The sequence below is a fragment of the Perna viridis genome, chromosome 6 (assembly GCF_037379345.1).
Source record: "Perna viridis isolate PV_CMFRI_1.1 ecotype Kerala chromosome 6, ASM3737934v1, whole genome shotgun sequence".
Classification (NCBI taxonomy): domain Eukaryota; kingdom Metazoa; phylum Mollusca; class Bivalvia; order Mytilida; family Mytilidae; genus Perna; species Perna viridis.
Window position 1 is genome coordinate 17654373 of NC_142450.1, and position 20054 is coordinate 17674426.

Genomic DNA, 20054 nt, shown 5'->3' on the forward strand with positions numbered 1-20054 from the left:
ATTCTCCTGGGTGTTTTCAATTCAAATGCGTCAGATACGTACAAACAAAACAACGTCGGTTTAGTGTCAAGTTAATAAACTCGTGATGATAAACTTTTTCTTATAGCAGCCCTTTGTAATTATTTGTGTTTTCTATTTACGTGAAACATTTATATTGGTTTTAATGATTATTTTTATTTTTTAATGTTTGCTGGTGTATGCCAATTGAATACATTTCAGGAATAAAAAATGACGACCATGAACCACTTATTGTACTTATTACACAAATATATAGTGAATATACCAAGGACACTTTCCAACAAATTCATTGCATGAACAAAAACAATTGTGTAAGATATTTGTAAATCGGGTTTGTGCGAATGAATTAGACACGTTTGTGGAAAAGGCTGCGCCATTTTAGCATGTAAGAAGTTTTGCAATTTCTCAGATTTGAATTGACTTCACAATATGATCGGCCTTGTTTGTGAAATGGGACTCCAGAAATGACACAATATTAACAGTTTAGAAGTTTAGTGCTTAACAATATTTAAGTTAAAAACAACGATCCCGTCCTAGATTCATAATATAAAATCGACCATTAACAAAATCAAAGAGTCTATTTTTGTTCTTACCAGTATTATTTCTTAATAAAACTAATGTTCCCGATTGACTAGTTTTCGTTGGTTCACATTTGCTTAAAAGTTCACACAATTTGGTCGCCAAGAAAAATCTGGCAGAGCAGCAAATGTCCACCTGCGAACACATAGCCCCGCACTCTATTCTTGAAGACACTTTTCGTCCCTTTAAAAGCGAAGTATTTGATACAATGTTAAATTCTTCGTAAATGTTGTACTGGCATATAGTTTTTCCCAAAACTGATAAACTAAGTTTGTTGAATGTAAAAAAAAATAAAATACAAATTACCAATAAATTCCATAGCGTTATTCAAATATTTGTTTGTAAATCAGCTCATTGCAAGACTATTAATTAAGTCCCTCAAATGGATATTTTATTATACAATTATTGCTACTGTTTCTACTTCAGTTCTCTAATGAGATAATAATTTATAGAAAGCGCATTTCATTATTTTCATCCGTTTTTGTATCCTTCCAAGCCTTTTTTTAAAAAAGTTTTTCAAATATATTTTATCCATTAGAGAAAATTCATTTATGTGCCTATCATGAACAATCATAACGCTTGATAAACATCAAATTTAAATGTATAGCATTACCATACATTGACATGCCTATCCATGATTGACTGGTTTCATAAAATTTGCAATTATCATTTCAGTACATGCACTTTTATGTTAAGAATGAAAGGCTAAGCGTCCTCTGCTTTTCTAGAAACACGTGCCGAGTTGTTCATAAAAAGTCACGTCCGGGGTAGTCAAACGAGGAAAGGAAAACTATGATCCGTTAAATAAATCAGTTTTCATGGTGCAGATCGATACACCATAACTGTCCACAAGTTCATGATGACGACCATAACACTTCTGTAGTGATGACTTTAATCTTGTAGCAACATAACCCTGTTCCAAAAGCCTATTTGGTAGAGTTCTAGCACACAGAAGTCTGCGTAGTTTCGGCAAGCATATTAAAGTATCTATATCACCAGCTTCAAGGTGTTCTTATTTTATTTTGGGAAAAAAATGCTGGAATTTGCTGTTCTGTCACGGTCTCTTCGATGACATGTACAGTAGGGAATATCAACCCTCTACAACCAATTATCATGTCTTTACGATCAGTTTTGTTCATTAGATTTTGCATTTTTATTATTAGGAATATGTTGAAGAATGTGAACAATTTTAACATTCTGTTGATACTATACCCGGCGTCACATTAATAACATACTGTTAAAATTTGAATAAAAATATTTTCTACGACTTTATTGACACCTACCGTCGTTTAAATTGTCTTAAATGACTTGCTCATTCGTTTAGCCAAAAAACTAAACTTCGCCTCGGGCCAATACAAGTGATCTCAATCAAATACGACTGTACTTGGACATAATACAGGATTATTATGAAAATAACCATTTTATGATCCCTTTATTAACTGATGACTTAAAATAACAGGAGTTATCAGTACAAACCTATAAATACAGCTCAGTATGACATATTTCCTAGTGAAGACTGTAACACTCCAGATCTCTTGATGCATTTATTCACCCCAACTGTTCTTTTCTATATAGATCTATATTAATATACCGGGAAGTGTATTGTTTAAGGCAAGTTTAACTTTCAACTAAGGGGAAGATCCTAGGGGAACTGAGTATGTTGAATTCACTGGTATGTTTAACTTTTATACAGGGCCAGAATTAATACAGGGCAATTGCCCTGTATAAATTATGGTTGCTAAAACCTCCTGTTGTATTAAAGGGGCAATTTACATTGTATTTTAATTCATCAGTTAATAAATTTGTATATTATGATATCATAATAATTTTATAGTTGTAATGATTATTAAAAAGATTTGCGGAAGAATTTGTCTCATAATTTTTTTTGGCACAGTGAACCGAATTTATTTTTCAAACGCATATTTGTGTATAAGTAGCAAATTCTATAGTGAGTGTTCAGCCTGACAGAGTGATTAAATTTTGATGAATTCCTAGTATATACATGTACGTGCTTCTTTTCCTGTGCTGCATGTGTATAATGAACCTTTCGGGTCCAATAATTGTAGGAACAATCCATGTTGTGAGTGCTTATTTTGATATTGTCTTGCCTTACTATATTAATGAAACTTTTATTAATTACTGAAAAAAAATCAGTTTTTCATCTATTTATTACTTTAGTATTGTGATTACTTTTTAAATGCTGATCTCAATGGTTGTCAGTATGGCATTGTCTATTTATAGTAGATAATTTCTTCTAGGTTAGGCAAGTGTTGGTTATCATCATGGTTGAAAAAAATGTTCTTGATAATGAGATAATTTATACGTTCTAATACTATTTTGATTAACAAGTGGCAGGCGACAATGGGGATTTGGGATGAAGTATATAAGTGGATAGAAATTGATAAGTATGCAAAGGTTAATTTTTCAAAATAGTACATTCTGATCATACAATATTTTATTTTATACTTTGCATGCTGGTAAGCCGAAAATAATAGACCGTTATGCTTGATAAAATTCCAATGACAATCAAATGTAAAATATAATTAGCTGGTCTTTTGTTTTTATAAACTATCTATTCATCAGTGCAAAACGGTTATTTGGATTACAAGCAATACATATAACTAGTTTAATAAATAACATATGTTTTCCAAAATGTAATTGAAAAATCAATAAATGCGGAATTAACATATTAAAAGAGATCGTTATTGGGTTAGGGAATTTGAAGAAAAACTGGATTTATCGAACTTTATCGAAAAGACATGAAAAACAATCACAAATGAAATACATAACCAAAAGCATTTCTTCTGTCATGTGGTAAGAAAAAAACCTGCTTGGTTAGGGGTAATTAACGATACGAAATTGTGAGTTATGTTGACAAAGAAGGACAAGAAAGTAGTTAAAACATATATGTTCTATCATCCGAAATTTGTCGTTACATGAAGGGGATTTAAGTGATAAATCAATAATGTTTAATGCGGTTAATTCAGAAGTACTGCAATCAAAATGAAGAAAACTACTGCAATCAATTTTCTGGAAAACGTTTTTGAACATCATTACAAAGGATGAAACGAAATATAACACAAACCATATAGTACATAGGAAAACAAAACAAACAAGAAAAGAAACGAAACAGAAACAAACAAGCAAAAAAGTAAAATAAAATAACACAATAAAGACAAAGTAACAAAAAAACATAACAAAACAAACACACAAGAATAAACGTAACAAATCCTTAGAACATTGTGTCAACGAAATGTTCATTATTTGTTCAGAAACATGTATTTAGAGATGTATTAATTTTAAGCTTGATCTGTAAAGTATGAAATGAATTTAGTATAAATAACTCACAGTTAGTAGCGATAACAATTTTAGATAAGATAGAAAAGTAATTGCATACTGTTGAAACTTTAAATTACTCTGTTATTTAAATTACAAATATCCTGAACTGTTAATGGTTTCATCTCTAGAGGAAGGTTTTAATGTTGCAATTGCGCACTATGTTATGTGTTTCTATGTATATTCATCTACATGTACTCGTTATTGTATAGGGTTGCAAGCCTGTCCTGAAAATAACATGATTAAAGTAAGAACTTGTTTTGGTAATCTTTGGAAATATTTGCAATGGAAGTTTTTTTATTTTTTGTGTTCTCATTATCATTGTCCGTAGTTAAATGATATGGTTACATATATATGTTTTTTTCTGATGAACCATATTATCGTTAAAGATATAGTTAAGTTTTTCGTACTCAAAATTATGCTGATGTCACAAAAGGTTTGTGTACTCATTCAACTAGTTGATCAAAATGACTAATATGTGCCTATACATAGTTCCATCCGTATGTTGTTCTGTTTTCATAGTCTTGATATTTACAAAAAACTATTTTATTACCAAAACAAAAATACTTTACGAATACAGACTGAGGGCAAATTATTGTGAACCAAATTCTAGGTGTATTGTAAGGGTATGGACATTACTGCTTAGTACGTGCGTTTTTTTTTGTAATGTAAAACTCATTGCTTGATAGCAATCAAACACCATTAAAAATTCAAAACGACAAAATAAGTTTTATTTTTTTAATTTACATCAAAGCTAGTATGCATTCAATTGCTGTCTTTTATATTCCAATATTTGAAGTTTTCTTTCTGCTGATGCGATACATCTTACTAACCATTTTATATGAATTAGTCAATCAGAAACAAAATACATATATTATCAAAAAGCAATCACAACTAATAGAATTATCTTATTTCGTTAACAGGAATGTGGACATATTTAAAACTAAAAATATTCAAGGTCTGTGTAGGTAACACATTTAGTGTACAACAACAAACTATCTGTAACAATACACTCGTTTCGCAATTGAAAGAAAACATCTACTTTTCATGTTATGTTGATAAGCATTATGTGAAAAATATTGGAAATATCTTGACTATGTCATGATATTCGGTATTCTAAAAGCTTTTTTACAAGTGAACCCTACATCTCAAGTTTTTATTAATATAGCTGACGGCTTTGTGTCATAGCCGACGTCAACTGTCTTTTGTAGGAGTTAGGTTTTTTTTTGCTTTTTTAATCGTTTTCTCTATTGTCGATTATTCTATTTTACAGATAGTGCAACCAGACTATAATCATGATAATCAACAGTGGCTAAAGTCGAAATTGTTAAAAGCAAAATAAATTATGCTTATGACGTGTGCATATTTTTTCCTCATGCTTTGACATAAATCTGTATTACATAATTGTACATCAATACCTCCACTGTGAATACACTTAAAATTCAGTAAGTATCATTTCATTTTCGATTATTTCCTGCATTATCTAAAGCCTGGCTGGCCGATTGGTCTGGGGCGCTGAACGTTGTGCAGCAGTGTTGACATAGATGTCACAGCGGTACCAGTTCGAGTCCCGAGGAAGGAACGACAAAAAAATGTGCACTACAAATTTGACAGATCTAACATCGTTGGGAAGTTTTTAGATCCATCAGTACGCTTACATTATTTTCTCTGTATCAATTTGATCCGATGAATCAGTGCAGCGAGTAGAGTCGTCTCATTCTGAGACGTTTATATAAATATTAATATATATTTATAATTACAAATACTTATAATAAAATTATAAATAAATTCACTTTGACGGATTTTTTCTAATATTTTGTTATGCACGAGAGATAGAGAAATAATACATCAGTTATAATAATAGCAACCATTACATGCATTATAAATAATTAAGACGCGTGTAAACAAACATAGTCTATCTTTGTGAAATACATATAACGTCAAGAAAGTATTAATACTAAAAATGATTTTCTTCCAGACTGGTAACTTCTTACCTAATACTTTCAGTAGAAGACACTCATTGCTAAGTGTTTAATCAATAAGTAGTTGAATTTAAAACTCCAAAATCGATTTCATATGTTCAGTTTACTTTTGTTACTTTGTATGTATGTTACTTTATGTTCTTTGTTGTATATGTCTGTTTTCCATGTCTGGTCTTTGTCCCTGGATTACATTCTTTTGATTACCGCTGTAACCTTGGTTCCCTTGATTACTCTTTCAATATAATAAGTCAAAAGAATAGTTATAAAGAGAAATATAAGAAAGAAAATACGTACACTATTAGAAAATAATGCAAAAAACAAAAGACAAATGGAATGCAGATTCTATAAAGAATTGGAATTTTCCATTGCAGATTGGAACGCTTCCTTACTTGGATTTGGGATTGATACAATTTTGAATGCGAAATGGAGAATGGTTTGTTGTTAATATTGAATTAAGATACAATTTGAGGCGTGTGCAATTTCGAAAGTATCGTAACGATATCCGAAAGGGTCAAGGCTATTACAAGTGAACACAAAATAACTATCCCTCCTGTTCCTATATATGTGGCAGACGGTCTTGTATCTTTTGCTGACGTCAATTTTCGTTTGTACGAACTTGTTTCTTTCCTTTCAATTGAAAGCTCTTTTTTTGTTTGTTCTATGCTTTGAGCTAGTTCCTCCGGACTATATTTCACAGTTGGTGAGGTCGATATTACTAAAAATAAAATAGATTTGTAAATGTCGCATCAGGTACATTTCCCATGCATAAGCAATAACCTATAATACAGTGGTAAATTCATTCCTCTGATTGGAACAAATATTAAATATCAGTACATATTCTGTTATTCTTTGGAGTATGGGTCTCAGTTCGTATTAATGTTTCCACAGACTTCTATAGTGAAGAGCATATATTTAGGATTTAACAAAATACAATAATAGTTTCAATAAAACTTTTACTGATAAAGTATTTCGACGGACATATTAAAAAAAATAATTCCCCGCAAAAAAAGCAGGATGAGTCCACAAAAATCAGATAGAAAAGTAGTCTTGAATTATAATTAGCGATTTTCTCTACTTTCACTTTCATTTTGCACTCATCAAACCAACCTTTTCAGTGGAACATTTTTAAGTTATAATTTCAGATTTTCTTAACAAAAAGTTTTTCATCTTACAGTGTTATTTTTATAAATCACTGTTCATATCCACTGTACTTTAACGGCTGTGGGTAACTTAAGTTACCCACAGCCCAATATGGCGGACGCAAAATCGATTGAGATACAATTAATGAACAATTTACATTTCCAAATATTTTTCATGCATTGTTTGAATTTTTATAGCAGCCTTAAAGAACAAAGTCACTTGTCAATGCCATTTATCAGTGAATATTGATTTCGTTTTAGCGCAAGACAATCTTCAAAAAAGAACAAGATGTCCGTAACTTCGTATTCTAAATTTATATGGCTGTTAACTTTGGAACTCCCCACATTTTAGCACCATAGTGCATAGAAATACGATATGCATCAATATAGACAAAGGTATGAGAGTGTGGCTTTCAAAAAAAAAAAAAAAAAAAAAAAAAGAAAAAAAAAGAAACTCAAGGTATACGGATTTACCATTGATTTTCTACAATTACTCGTAAAGTTTATATTATGCTTATAAAACGGGTTCAGATGGATGGCAAAATTATCACATGTAATCTGAAGAAAAGATATTCAAGTTAACGGGCAGTGTAATGGGTAAAATACCAGAAAGTATAGTATTAATAAAATAATGAGATATCTTAGATTGAATTATTGCTGGCGTTAAACGCCCGAGCATCAGTATTTCAGCTATATTCAGACAATGAACATAAAGTGATTGATAAAATGAACATGAAATGATGATGACATGAAAAGGGAAGGAACACAAGGATAATGGGGTCGACAACTTTAGATTTAATCAGTGACAACATCCCTTCAGCACCTGCGTATGGAGTATTCATATTACCATATTACAACTCATACGTTATGCCAGAGATTGCCGAAACAACGCAGACTTTTTGTATCGCGCTAGAACTAACAAATAGGCTTCTGGAACAGAGTTATGTTGCTACAAGATTGAAGTCATCACTACAGAAGTTCTATGGTCGTCATCATAAACTCCTGGATCTAGAATGTAATCCAGGGACAAAGAACAGACATGGAAAACAGACATACACAACAAAGAACATAAAGTAACTAAAATCATACATACAAAGTAAGAAAAGTAAATGAGCAACTCGGACTCAAACAAATAAAGCACCCATCTTAAGATGATGCTCAATACCTACTTGTTTGAGATGGGACCGCTACACAAACAATAGGTATACCGTCCCATTCTCCACTAGCCTGACATGTTCGAAAGGAGTCTCCTGCCTGTTGCTGTGATCCTGAAAGGCACGTATAATTTGCTGTATCTCCTGGCAGGAGTCCGTTAACATGATATGAAGCGTTGTATATTTCGCCAGGATCTCGACATGATACTGCAAAAAAGAAAAGTGAAAAATGAAAGCATGTATATTAACTTTGATCAAGGTAATGGTTATCGAGTTGCAATTGGTGGAGCGACCAATATTCTATAGTAAAAGCTGCAATTGGAATGAGCCATAAGAATAATTTTAGGTACCGTCATGTTACACGTGCCTTGCAGGATAACATTAGCACACATGAGACTCTATTCAAATATGTCTCGTGCTAAGTTGAACATGCTATGCACAGAGTTAGAATCAAACTCTCAGAAGTGGCTGTAGTGATTAATAGACATTAAATTGAAAAATTGAAAGGAGATAAAAGTCATACAAACTGATCTTAATTGAAGGTTTTAAGAAATTACTCGCATTCCAATGAGACCTTTTTGTGTTCCTGTTCTAACCGATCTTTTTTTTTTGGTTTAAATGAATCAAAGTTTCTCTGATATCTTGCGAAAGACAAGTTCCTATACATTATTTTTTTTATTAATTTCATAGAGTGATGGTGTACTTTCTGTTAGTAAGTCTAACTTTAGATCATGGCTTCCATTTATAAACAGACGTGAATTTGAAATCAGAGTCCACAGACAAAATATATTTCATATGGTGGATTTTCATTACGTGAACTAATTCACTTTCTGTATTTTTTACATGAATATTTATTATTTTGAAGTAAGAGTCTTCTTGGATTTACTTTCTTGTAATTAAATCCAGTTCCTATAATTTTAATTTTATTGTATCCATTGTTCATATCTGTACTGTTACAACTATCGATTTGACCAGTTGCAATTCAAGTCCATGGACCAGATAACAACCCCTCCGAGATGTTATAAGTTGATAGATACGTATAAGAAAAATAAATCCGCCTGTTTTAAAAATAAGTGCAGCGTTTTCATGGAAGCCAGAGTATAAAAGTAGAGATTGCTCTTTTCTATAAAACGTTTCCCGATTGACCAGATACTGATAACTTAGTAAATCATACATACAAAGTAACAAAAGTAAATGAGCAACTCGGACTCCACTAAAACTGGGAGCATGGACCAGGTGCACCGGTAGGATAAGCAATGTTTATGTTCACCCTTTGCACTGCTGTTGTATATCTGATATATGCATCATATCTGTTCTTGTTATATTTAACAAACAAAACAACTAAATATTTACAGTTCATGAATTCAATGTAAGTTACTATCAAAATATCGAGAAATGCTCACCAAAAGGTTCTTTGTATTTCAATTTAGGTATACAAAGAATTGATTTCAAACAAATGCACTAGAATATCCATAAACTCAGATCAGGTAGTAAAGGACAGAATTTCACTTGCATTCATAGGACAAAATCGGTTTAAAATGTCTCATAAAACCAATACGTTGCATATTTCAGAAATAAAAAAGAATTGTCATGACTAATTAACTTTGTCTACAGAAATAAAACATAACGAAAACAAATTGGAAAGTATAAATCTGAAATTTTCTATCATACATCATCTGGCTTCCATTCCAAATGAAATATTAGTTTGGTTCACTTTGTAATTTCGGAACTATTCATTCTTGTTAATATTTGGTTTTGTGATTACAATATAGTTATGGAAATTTGTAACGCTTTAATTATTATTAGGTGAAAAATGGATAGACTCAAGCCTTCTATATTTTAAAATTCTAGCATATTTTTTCTCACATAAACCATAAGCATCTTTGAAGATTTGTGATTCATATGTAACTCTTGAATTAGTATTATAGTATTATCACAAGAAACATAGTTAAAAAACCTGGTCTACACTACCCGATGGTGATCTCCAAATTTGAGGAATTGTCATAACAAAATTGGAGGGGAATATTTTTTCACCTTTTGGCTATAAGTTTATAACAAAAACTATAAAACTATGAACTCATTTTAAAGCTAGAAACATGACCAGTTTAATAGTATCTTACAACTTTTTGGACCTAGGTTTTTTGTTTTCACTAAATTTTATCATTTTCATGTCATGGCATTCACTTTTTCATTAATCAAGTAGGGTTTAGTGAGTTGTAAAATCTGGTTAAAGCCACCATTTTCCATCTGATATGGTTGTGACTAAAATCAGGAACATTTTGATGCGTTGATTTTCAACTTTTCGGTTTTTACCTTGACTTTCCTTTTTGATAATTCCTTTAAATATTGCCTGGTCCGATTATTTTGGTGATTAACCTTTACTTACATATGGTAGACATTACTTTTGACAAGAGCAATCAAAGGAACCAAGAATCGACCACTTATCATCATAATTTATTTCACGGATTAAAACTAGACAGGGAAAATAATTAGCGCTTACATATTTTATTATAAAGACTCCCCTAAAACAAACAAACAAACAAACAAAAAATACCAAAAAAAAACAAACAAAAAAAAAAACAAAAACAAAAACAAAAACAAAAAACAAGACAAATGGACTGCTTTAAAATATCTCAAATGTCATTTATGTTATATTAACGCCTATCATTCAGAACTATTTAGATATGTAGACCGGTTGATCCCCACACAAAAATAAATAAATACTTCTTGAAACACGTGTACAGCAAAACGAAATTTGCAACATCAGTATGATCGGTATTTTAATTCAAATAATAAGATGCTCGCTGCCAACGCTGGTGGCCTTTCGATGATATTCACCATCCCAGTGGACATATTGGTCTGAACCAGAATTGTATAGTGTTAAATACCGACGTTCATTGCAAATATAGTCGAACGCTTTGTCTTTCTATTTTGATATTTTTAGTTTTGAGTTATTTTTGTCATATACAACAGATTGCTGTATTAAGAGTTCCCCATGTATTTGATTCTACTGAGAATATACTCCTTGTAACACGTGTATAGAATAATGAAGTTTGTATTATGATTGGCATTTTGTTTTTTTTTTATCAAAAATACTATTAGTCGATTTCTTGCAATGAGATTCTTAGAATCATGAATGTTTTGATACTTAATGGATGGGGATGCTTATTCGACATTTCTTAAAGGGGGTTCGTAATTTTTAGAAATGATTTTTCAGAAACTGTCTAATATTAGATTCACCCAGATATCCATCGTCCGCTATTACTTCACATGACTTATAACGTTAACCAGGTATCGCCATAAGTTGTGTGCATTTTGTTTAACTTTCGAAAATATTAGCATTCGGTAACAGATATATATAATAATATGTTTCTAACCAAAACATTTCAATAATATCACGTCAAAACGATATAACAAAGCGACTTATGAATAGACGTAAATACATATTTTAATCACGTATGAAATTAACAAATAATTAACGCCTTTGATTTTATACAGAATTCACGTTCACGGTAGCAGTTTACACTAAAGCAACATGTAACAATGGAGTTCATAATAATGCAAGTATGATGACTAATGTACATTTAAAAAAGCTCAAAACAGAAACATCACAAACAAATGTATCCAATCGATAAGTTGACAACACACAAACTACGTTTGACACAATATACGATGGGAATAGTACATGTACATGTAAAAGATTAATTACTGAATCTCAAGTTATATATATTTTTGTTTACCATAAAGACTGGATATACATACGTGAACAGACTGGGTCGATACCATCCCAGCTTCCACTGCTTGTACATGTACGTGTTAGGTTTCCAGATGTGTGGATATAGCCAGTGATGCATGAATATTGTACCAAGGAACCATGCGCTAGTCCCTCTGAAAGGTTGTACCAAGTTGCAGAAACAAACGGATCTGGGCAAGAAGATCCCTGAATGGCTGGAAATACACACTTGGAATAATAAATCATTTTCAACAAAGGTTTGTTCATATAAATTGATGTTTTATTGAAAAAAATACGTATTAGATTTATATTTCATCCAAATAACAATTTAAAAGTTATATTTTCAAATGTTATTGAATTTACAATTCATAGATAAATTGTCGAATTCATATTGTATGAAGGTTACGCACTAAATGAATAAATCATCGACCTCAACTTGTTCTTGAGGCCTTCACATAAATACAAATTTACGTGAGCAAACAGGCGCAGTTCCATCCCAGGTACCATTGTTTGTACATGTTCTGATAAGGTTTCCAGATGTGTGAGTAAAACCGCAGTTGCAACTGTACTGTACAACGGAATCCTGCTGTAATCCATTGGTCATGGTAAAGCTTGTAGATGAAATATTTGCATCGGGACAATTAACGACAACAGGATCTTAAAATATAAATAATGAAGCCTTAAACATTGTCTATTTTCCAAAAGGACAGATCGCTGTCTTTGAAAGAATTTGCGTCGTCCATACAAAAATATAGAAGTGAGTACATTGTTTAAAACTTACAATTGTTACCACTTCTTCTTTAATTCTCATAGAAAACAAATCAACCTTTGAGTGTACAGATGTATATATGTCAGAATGCAAATACAGGCTAAACTTTTGATAGTAACAGTGAAACTTTGTTTGCAAATCCGATTATGTGGAGATTCCTATATAAATTAAAAATATTTATATTTAAGTGAAAAGTGTCTGCTGAAACGAACTAGTGCAAACCAGCAAAAAATAACAATAAGCAAAAAGACCCTTTGTTTAAGGGTCAAATTGGTTTGGAGATAAAAAAGGATTTAATTAGCCTAAATTAAATGCCGATTTTACCTGAAAAAACTGTCACTATAACTTCAGCAGTAGTTTCTGCCGATGGATATTGGCCGTTTCCCCATCGATCTCCTAAATAAACCATATAACCGTCAGAACTGCCGTCAGATGGAGTATATAGCAAGGCACTGTCATTGGTGTAAACATAAACAACACCGCTGTATACCTCGTTTTTAATCATTGATGACCCGACTCCATTAAAAATCATATTTGGATTATTCAGACCGCTACTCTGTTCTTTAACCTATGGATGAGATGGATAAGAGGATATGATAATATGGTATTGTACCGGATTATGAGATAGTGAAGAAGACAATATGTCCAATAATGTTATTCACGAAAATAAAATCGTTCTCACTTTTTAAGCTGCTTTTCCTTGAAACAATCTTCCATCTTCCATCATATAACACCCCTTACATTCTTCAGTCCCAATATCGTAAGCAATGCATGCAATGGTATATTTATTAATATATCATCAATCCAGGGTAAACTGACAAAGCATGCAACCAATTCATTTTATTCAAAGAATTGTTATAAATTACAATGTTTAGAAGTTTACCCAACTTAAGAAAACGGAAATATCCTAGTTTCTTTTAACACATACAAACTGGAGCCTGTACAATACGAACTCTTATACATGAAACGAAACGTGTATCATAAATTTTATCAATAGTTTATTAATAATATTTTTAGAATCACTAATAAATGTATCCTGTTTCAGATGTACAAGTTATATTTTCAATATACTACAACATACACATTAAAATATGTATTGAAATAATTACATAATTATATTTATTTCAGTGAATATTTTCCTAGCTGAAAATCATATCAAACTCACAACCTCTTATAATATGTTATCTGCACATTCAAATATTCAATAACTATGAATGTAGAACATACATGATGATAACCAGAGTTAAAAGAACTGAGCCTCAATATTCATTCCTCATATTGAAAAAAATACACAATAGATTATTTTTCACAAAGTTTGGTCTACTACCTGAACCATAACTAATGCTGAATCAATGCTATAAATATTTCCAAAACTAATAACATCATCACTTGTCAATCCACGGCCTGCAATGAATGATGTCTGAAATGCTTTATCTAACTGATACCCTTTAAGTGTAACAGTGGCACTGTCAATAGAGTGACTTGAGATACCGAACCCATCACCGCGAGCAAATACAGCACCTAGGAAAAATAACAAAAAGAAAAAAAAATGTTTATGTACACAATTAGTCACTAGTTATCAAGTTAAGATAATGAAGGAGAAGAATTTATCTTGTAGCACACAAACATGTTTTTCGTCCTGCTCCCTGCCATTACTTATTAATAACATGATTAAAATACATACAACTGTATGATCAATTGATTTGGTATGTTCTTTATAAAGGTATTCCTTGATGGTGCTTTCACAAATTCTCGATGGACGAGTCCCGCGTTACTTTAGTATTTTAAATTGCCCTGTGAACGTCATTGCTCTCTATCTTGGCATTTGCACGAAGTCATAGTTTTACATAGACATTTTATGATATATGTTCATCTAATCGTGTTGCACCTGTTTATTTGATAATTTTGTTGAGTAAACAAAGTGTGCTAGTTGTATTAATTTCATTAGGCGTTTCCATTCTGTATCGATGCCAAGAGTTTAATTCGAATAAAACAGATTTTATACTTCGTTTTATTGTTGTTATTTTCCTACCACTGTCCCAGTGTTAGGGGAATTTCGAGTGTTAACATACGCGTTTAACCCTGCCACAAATCAGGAACCTTTATTGCAGACGTTGTCTTTGTTCAATGGTATTCGGTTAATGTTTCTTCTTCTAGGGATTCAGTCGATTTTCGTATTTTATGAATAGTTTTATATTCATTTTGGGCCATTCAACAGCTTTTGTTATGGTATGGGTTTTGCCCATCATCGAAGACCATGAAGTGACTTGTAGAGGTTTAATTGTTCGTTGCATTAACTTTGTTGACTGTCTTCTTGGCAATCATACTACATTTCCTGTTTTTATTCCATGTGTTATTTATCTTTTCATTGTTTTCACCCGTACAGTTGCACTAAAAAATACAACCTACAATTGTATTTTTTTTTATTTCAAACAGAAACAAACAAATTACGTCGACATTTTGACCATTGCTCAATTTTTAAAGTATAATTGGTAAGTAGCATATCAATATTGATTTTGTACTAAAACCGAATTACTTTGATTACGCGGAAGGAAAATGTGTTTGCATTCCACAGAAATACTTAAGTTCAGTTCCAAAGCAGAAATCAAATTGATATTGAAATTAATCTACATGAAAACATGTTTACTTCTGTCAAAACCATATTAATTTTACTTCTCACTTTTTTTCAAAACAGGATACCATTGAGATATGTTAAAACTTATTACGAAACTCTCCTAGAACTGTCCTAGAAAGGCCATTGTCTTTCACTTCGTGACGAATTTCTGGCCCAAAAATAGCGGTCCTCGTGACGTCATGGATATTTACTGTGTTTATATCTTAAGGTTTTCAAACTTTTAATTGGTATTTTCTTTCATATAAACCTATTTAGTTTTATTTTTCAACCAGGAAAAATGAAAATAACTTAAATTTTAGCTCTTATTCTCGCTTTTCGTGTCAGAAATACGTCAAATACTGACAAAAAAAAGGAATTAAACAAAGCAAAATAAAAAAGACCAAAACAAACAAAAACAAACAAACAAACACATAAATAAAAACAAACTAATAAAACAAATAAAATCAAAACAAAAACATACAAAACCAAACGAAATAATTAACGCGTCTAAATTTAAGACAACCAGCTCACAGTTGGAGAATGTCTCGACAAAATCGTAAATATTTAATATAATTCATGAAATAAATACTAGTCAAATAATTAATAAACGTATTTAATCATATTTGTATCAACATATTTTGATCTAGATCTTTTAACAGTTCTAGCAAAGCCTGCTGTTTTTACAGATCTAGTAGAGCTGGCTCTCAGATCACCTTTCTCGAAGAGCTAGCCTTACGAATGCAGAATAAGAGTTTGCTGAGCTATAACTATCAGATGCTGGCTCTAGAACTGTTCAATGAAACTTTTAGAATAGTGTTAGAGAAGGCTTTTGTAGCAGTTTGGTTCATCAGAATATCAAGTATTGTACAATTAATAAATCTACGGTGATGCTTGGTCATTATTACCATTAAAAGCATTAGTCTGGCCATCACCACTAGGAACCCACATTCTAACTTTTTCAGAATCGTACCCAAACACCACACCAGCCAATATATTTTTGCCATCCAATGCATGGTTTTGGAAAATATTTCCTATGGAGAAAAGGGAAATATTGAAGTTGCACAAAATGTCAATACTGTAACCCTGGTAAAATACGATATTTTTTTATATAAATAAATCAATTTTAGAATTTTTTTTTTATTTTGCCAAAATAAATAATCCATTATTTAGGCCTTCATGTATTTTTCAAAATGACTAAAATGTTATTAAAAAAAAAAAAAAAAAAAAAAAAAAGAAAAAGAAAAAACAACCTATATTCAATTTTTAGAGGATTTATACTCTGTCATTCAGACCAAAGTCATTTTTGATATCATTAAAAATGTTAATGCTTATTGGCATGTAATGTTTAAATCGAGAAACTAAAATTAAACAAGAAGATATATGTTGCTCCTTTTGCTGTACAAAAAGTTAAAACAAATATAATAGGTATAATACGATTTTTTTTTTACCTTGCCCCTCAGATATATACCCGTCTCCTAAATCTACTTGTGCTGTAACAAAATCGGGAAGCACAGAACTGCCATGAGTCTGCTGCTGAAAGCAGTTTCCACTGAAATCTTTTAAGATACAAATATTGTCATTAGACTGTATTAAAAAAAAACCAAAACAAAACAAAATCCAGAAAAATAGAAGTTTGTCAATTCAATAAGACATAATGAGAAATGTGCATTCAACTGTAGCTCAATTTCACAGTTCAATGGAAATAAAATTCGACGGAATTCAAATCGTATCCTTTAACAGTTTAATTAAATAGATTATGAAGCCTTTTTAAATGGTTGAGAAAAAATGATCTGATTGGAAAAATTCAGAAGAGCTTACTGCGATCTAGAATTGAGATTTGTTTTTTGCATCCCCTAACAACAACTCAAAATGAATATAAATGGAACAGCAGACTTACCGCTTATATCGATACTTAGAGAAAAAGTCGGAGCTGGGAAATCACTGGCCCTCCATGCTCGTATTCTAGCGTAACCACTTTTATACCAGCCCAGCACAGAAGATGGGCCTTTATATGTCGAGGACGATCCTTAAATCAAACAATAATTGTTGTAGAAATCATTCACAAAACAGCTGGAAAAAATAATGTTTTTTTTTAAATTGAGTATAGTCGATGATTACTCAATTGTATCAATTTTAGTGCATGTAGTAATGTTTGAACTTTTTACGTCAAAATGTGTAAATTATGATACATTTCCTTCTTGGCATTAAGTATGTTATATATATACCGTTGTATAACACAATAGATATTTGAAGGATTCAGCTTTTCAATATATATGTAATATTAAGGTTTATTATAGAACGAAACAGTTAATATATCCGATTAAAAAAGGATCAAAAACAAAATATCTTCTGCTAAAAGAACTACCTGTATATGCCAGTCCGGGAGTTCTGACCGTACCTTTACCAATGGCGGGAGGGTAGAGTATTACATTTTGCGAGTTGTAAACATACACTAAACCACCAAAATCTACATCATCATCATCGTCTCTTTGCGCAGTCCCAACACCGGTGAAAATGTAATCTTTATCGTTCTTGGAAATTTTGATTTGAACATCAACTTTCACAGGAACCTCATTTAGTCCATGTGGCTCGATTATATCGTTACTGACGGGTGTGTCAATGAAGATCCATTGGCTGATAAATGATGGTGGGTTCCATTGATATGAAAGGTCAGCTGTTATAAGAAAGAATGGGAAATGTCTTTAAACTTAACAAATGTGACACAAAGTATAAAATCTAATGTAAACGCAACCTTTAAACAAATTTCATCAATATTGTAATGGAACAAAAAAGAGGTCTTTTGGTTTACAAAATTCTATACTTTGGGAAAAAAAAGAAGTAAATCCATAACAATCGCGCAAATATAGACAGAATTTAAATCAAGAGTGGTACATAAACTCTCTGTACCTTAATAGTTATAATTGCATTGGATGGTATGTAAAGGTCAGCTAGATTTTGTTTGTCTTAAGATTAGAAAGAAACAAAATATGATCAGAAAATATAGATACGACGCATTATGTTCGGTATGACTGAGCATTAGCTATGGCGATTAAAAAAATGTGTATTGAATACTTATATAATTGTCAATCGTTTGAGTACGAAAAAAAAATAGTCTGGATAACTTTTGAAAAAAGCTGTGCAAATATAACATATTGCAATGTTTTAAATCATAAATAAGTGATTAATGAATCTATTTTAATTTTATTACAATTTAAATATTAAAAAAAATAATATTGTATATCTAGTATGAATTTTCAGTCAGTTATCTTATCCTTGTAATTAGTAAAAAAAATTTTTATAAAAAGTTTTTTTTTTAAATCTTAATTTATTTTTTGTATCTTACCATTTGTTCCTGTATGTTTAGGAAGTGCTGCGATTCTGTAATGTTCCCTCAAATTATGAACAATAAGCAATCTGGACTCCACTAAAATCTTGGCACATGGATTGGTGCAGTTGTATTACCCTGATTAACTCATTAAATGTACCAGAGAGAATAGGCCAAATAACCAGTGAACAATTCGGTTTTTGTGGTGCAGATGGATACACCATAACGACTTCGAGATCAACAATAAACTTTTGCAATACTGATTTCAATCTTATCCCTGATCCCGAAGTCTAATACGGTATACAAAATCTACGGTGTTTTACATATATAACAGAAATAATAAATGAGTGGCTGACTTTTTTTTCCGAGCAAATAAATGTGTATATGTGGATTTTGCCTACAAATATATTTATTACCCCAGATTTCACAAACAGTCTGAATTATTTTAATTGATGTAAGAATAAATTTCGTGCTATAACAATGAACCAAAACAATTATTGCTGTTGTCACATCTGTCGGTCGGGTTAATTTGTGTTTGAAATACTGTAAATCTATACTAAAACTTATGACTATAATGGTAGCACATGTTTTTGTATTTTAAATGCTTACAACTAACCTTGAAAAAACAAAAAGGCGAATATCCTGTTAATTATATTCATTATTTCTGCTATTTTTTCAGGCCTGGTGTATCCAAATGGTGGTTTTCCATATGGTTATCAGATAAACCGCCATAGTGCTAATCTCAGCGGGGAGTGGATCCCAAGACATGTTTTATAATGAAATCACACCTCTTTGATGACATGACACGCCCCTAAATGAAAAATCAACTTGAAATATCAATGTAAAACGTAATACAATTAAAGAAAATAATGATTATAAAGAGTAACCGATTGAACCAAGGTTATAGCGATAATCAAAAGAATGTTATCCAGGAACAAATACCATGGAAAACAGACAAACACAACAAATAATAAAAAAGTAGCTAAAATCATGCATACTAGGATTCCTAGGATTCCTAGTATGTAAGAATGTAAGTAGGATCCTCTAAAAACTGGAAGAATGGACCAGGTGTACCGGTAGGGTAAGCGCCCTCTACTTTTTTAGAAACACCCATGGAATTGCTCATAAAAAGTCAAGTCCAGAGAAGACAAAAAAGGAAAGGAAAACTATGAAAACAAATAAATGAATTCAAATAGCGGATACTTGTGATTTAAAAGAAAGTATATTTAAAAGGATTTTAATTTAATGCAAGTCAAATTCATTTCCATACCATACAATATCTTTCTGTTCTATTTTTTTTTTGAAAATATCTTCACATAATGCTAGTAAATACTGATATATGTCTCAATAACATTGTCAATTAAATTGGCCACTAATATAATGCTTTTTTGAGCTTAGTGAATGC

General features: G+C 31.3%; 1 protein-coding gene across 1 annotated transcript; it reads right to left on the bottom strand.

Annotated features, from left to right (window-relative positions):
• Positions 1-4693: 4693 nt before the first annotated feature.
• On the bottom strand, positions 4694-19586 carry LOC148613915 (uncharacterized). The gene is made up of 11 exons (XM_088587615.1): positions 19266-19586; positions 17690-17998; positions 17222-17350; positions 16773-16880; positions 16230-16355; positions 14038-14231; positions 13035-13278; positions 12413-12598; positions 11971-12156; positions 8224-8415; positions 4694-6630 (listed from the first exon to the last, which is right to left on the bottom strand). Exons 1-11 carry the CDS (start codon positions 19306-19308, stop codon positions 6368-6370), a joined length of 1980 nt encoding a protein of 659 aa, XP_088443741.1. The 5' UTR covers positions 19309-19586; the 3' UTR covers positions 4694-6367.
• Positions 19587-20054: the final 468 nt, after the last annotated feature.

Excerpts from the sequence above, each read along its gene's own strand:
- LOC148613915 (XM_088587615.1), bottom strand. The coding sequence starts at position 19,308 with ATGAATATAATTAACAGGATATTCGCCTTTTTGTTTTTTCAAG. Across the intron at positions 17,351-17,689 it reads TCCCGGACTGGCATATACAG|GATCGTCCTCGACATATAAA; the intron begins GTAGTTCTTTTA and ends GTTTGATTTAAG. Across the intron at positions 16,881-17,221 it reads TCTAAGTATCGATATAAGCG|ATTTCAGTGGAAACTGCTTT; the intron begins GTAAGTCTGCTG and ends GTATCTTAAAAG.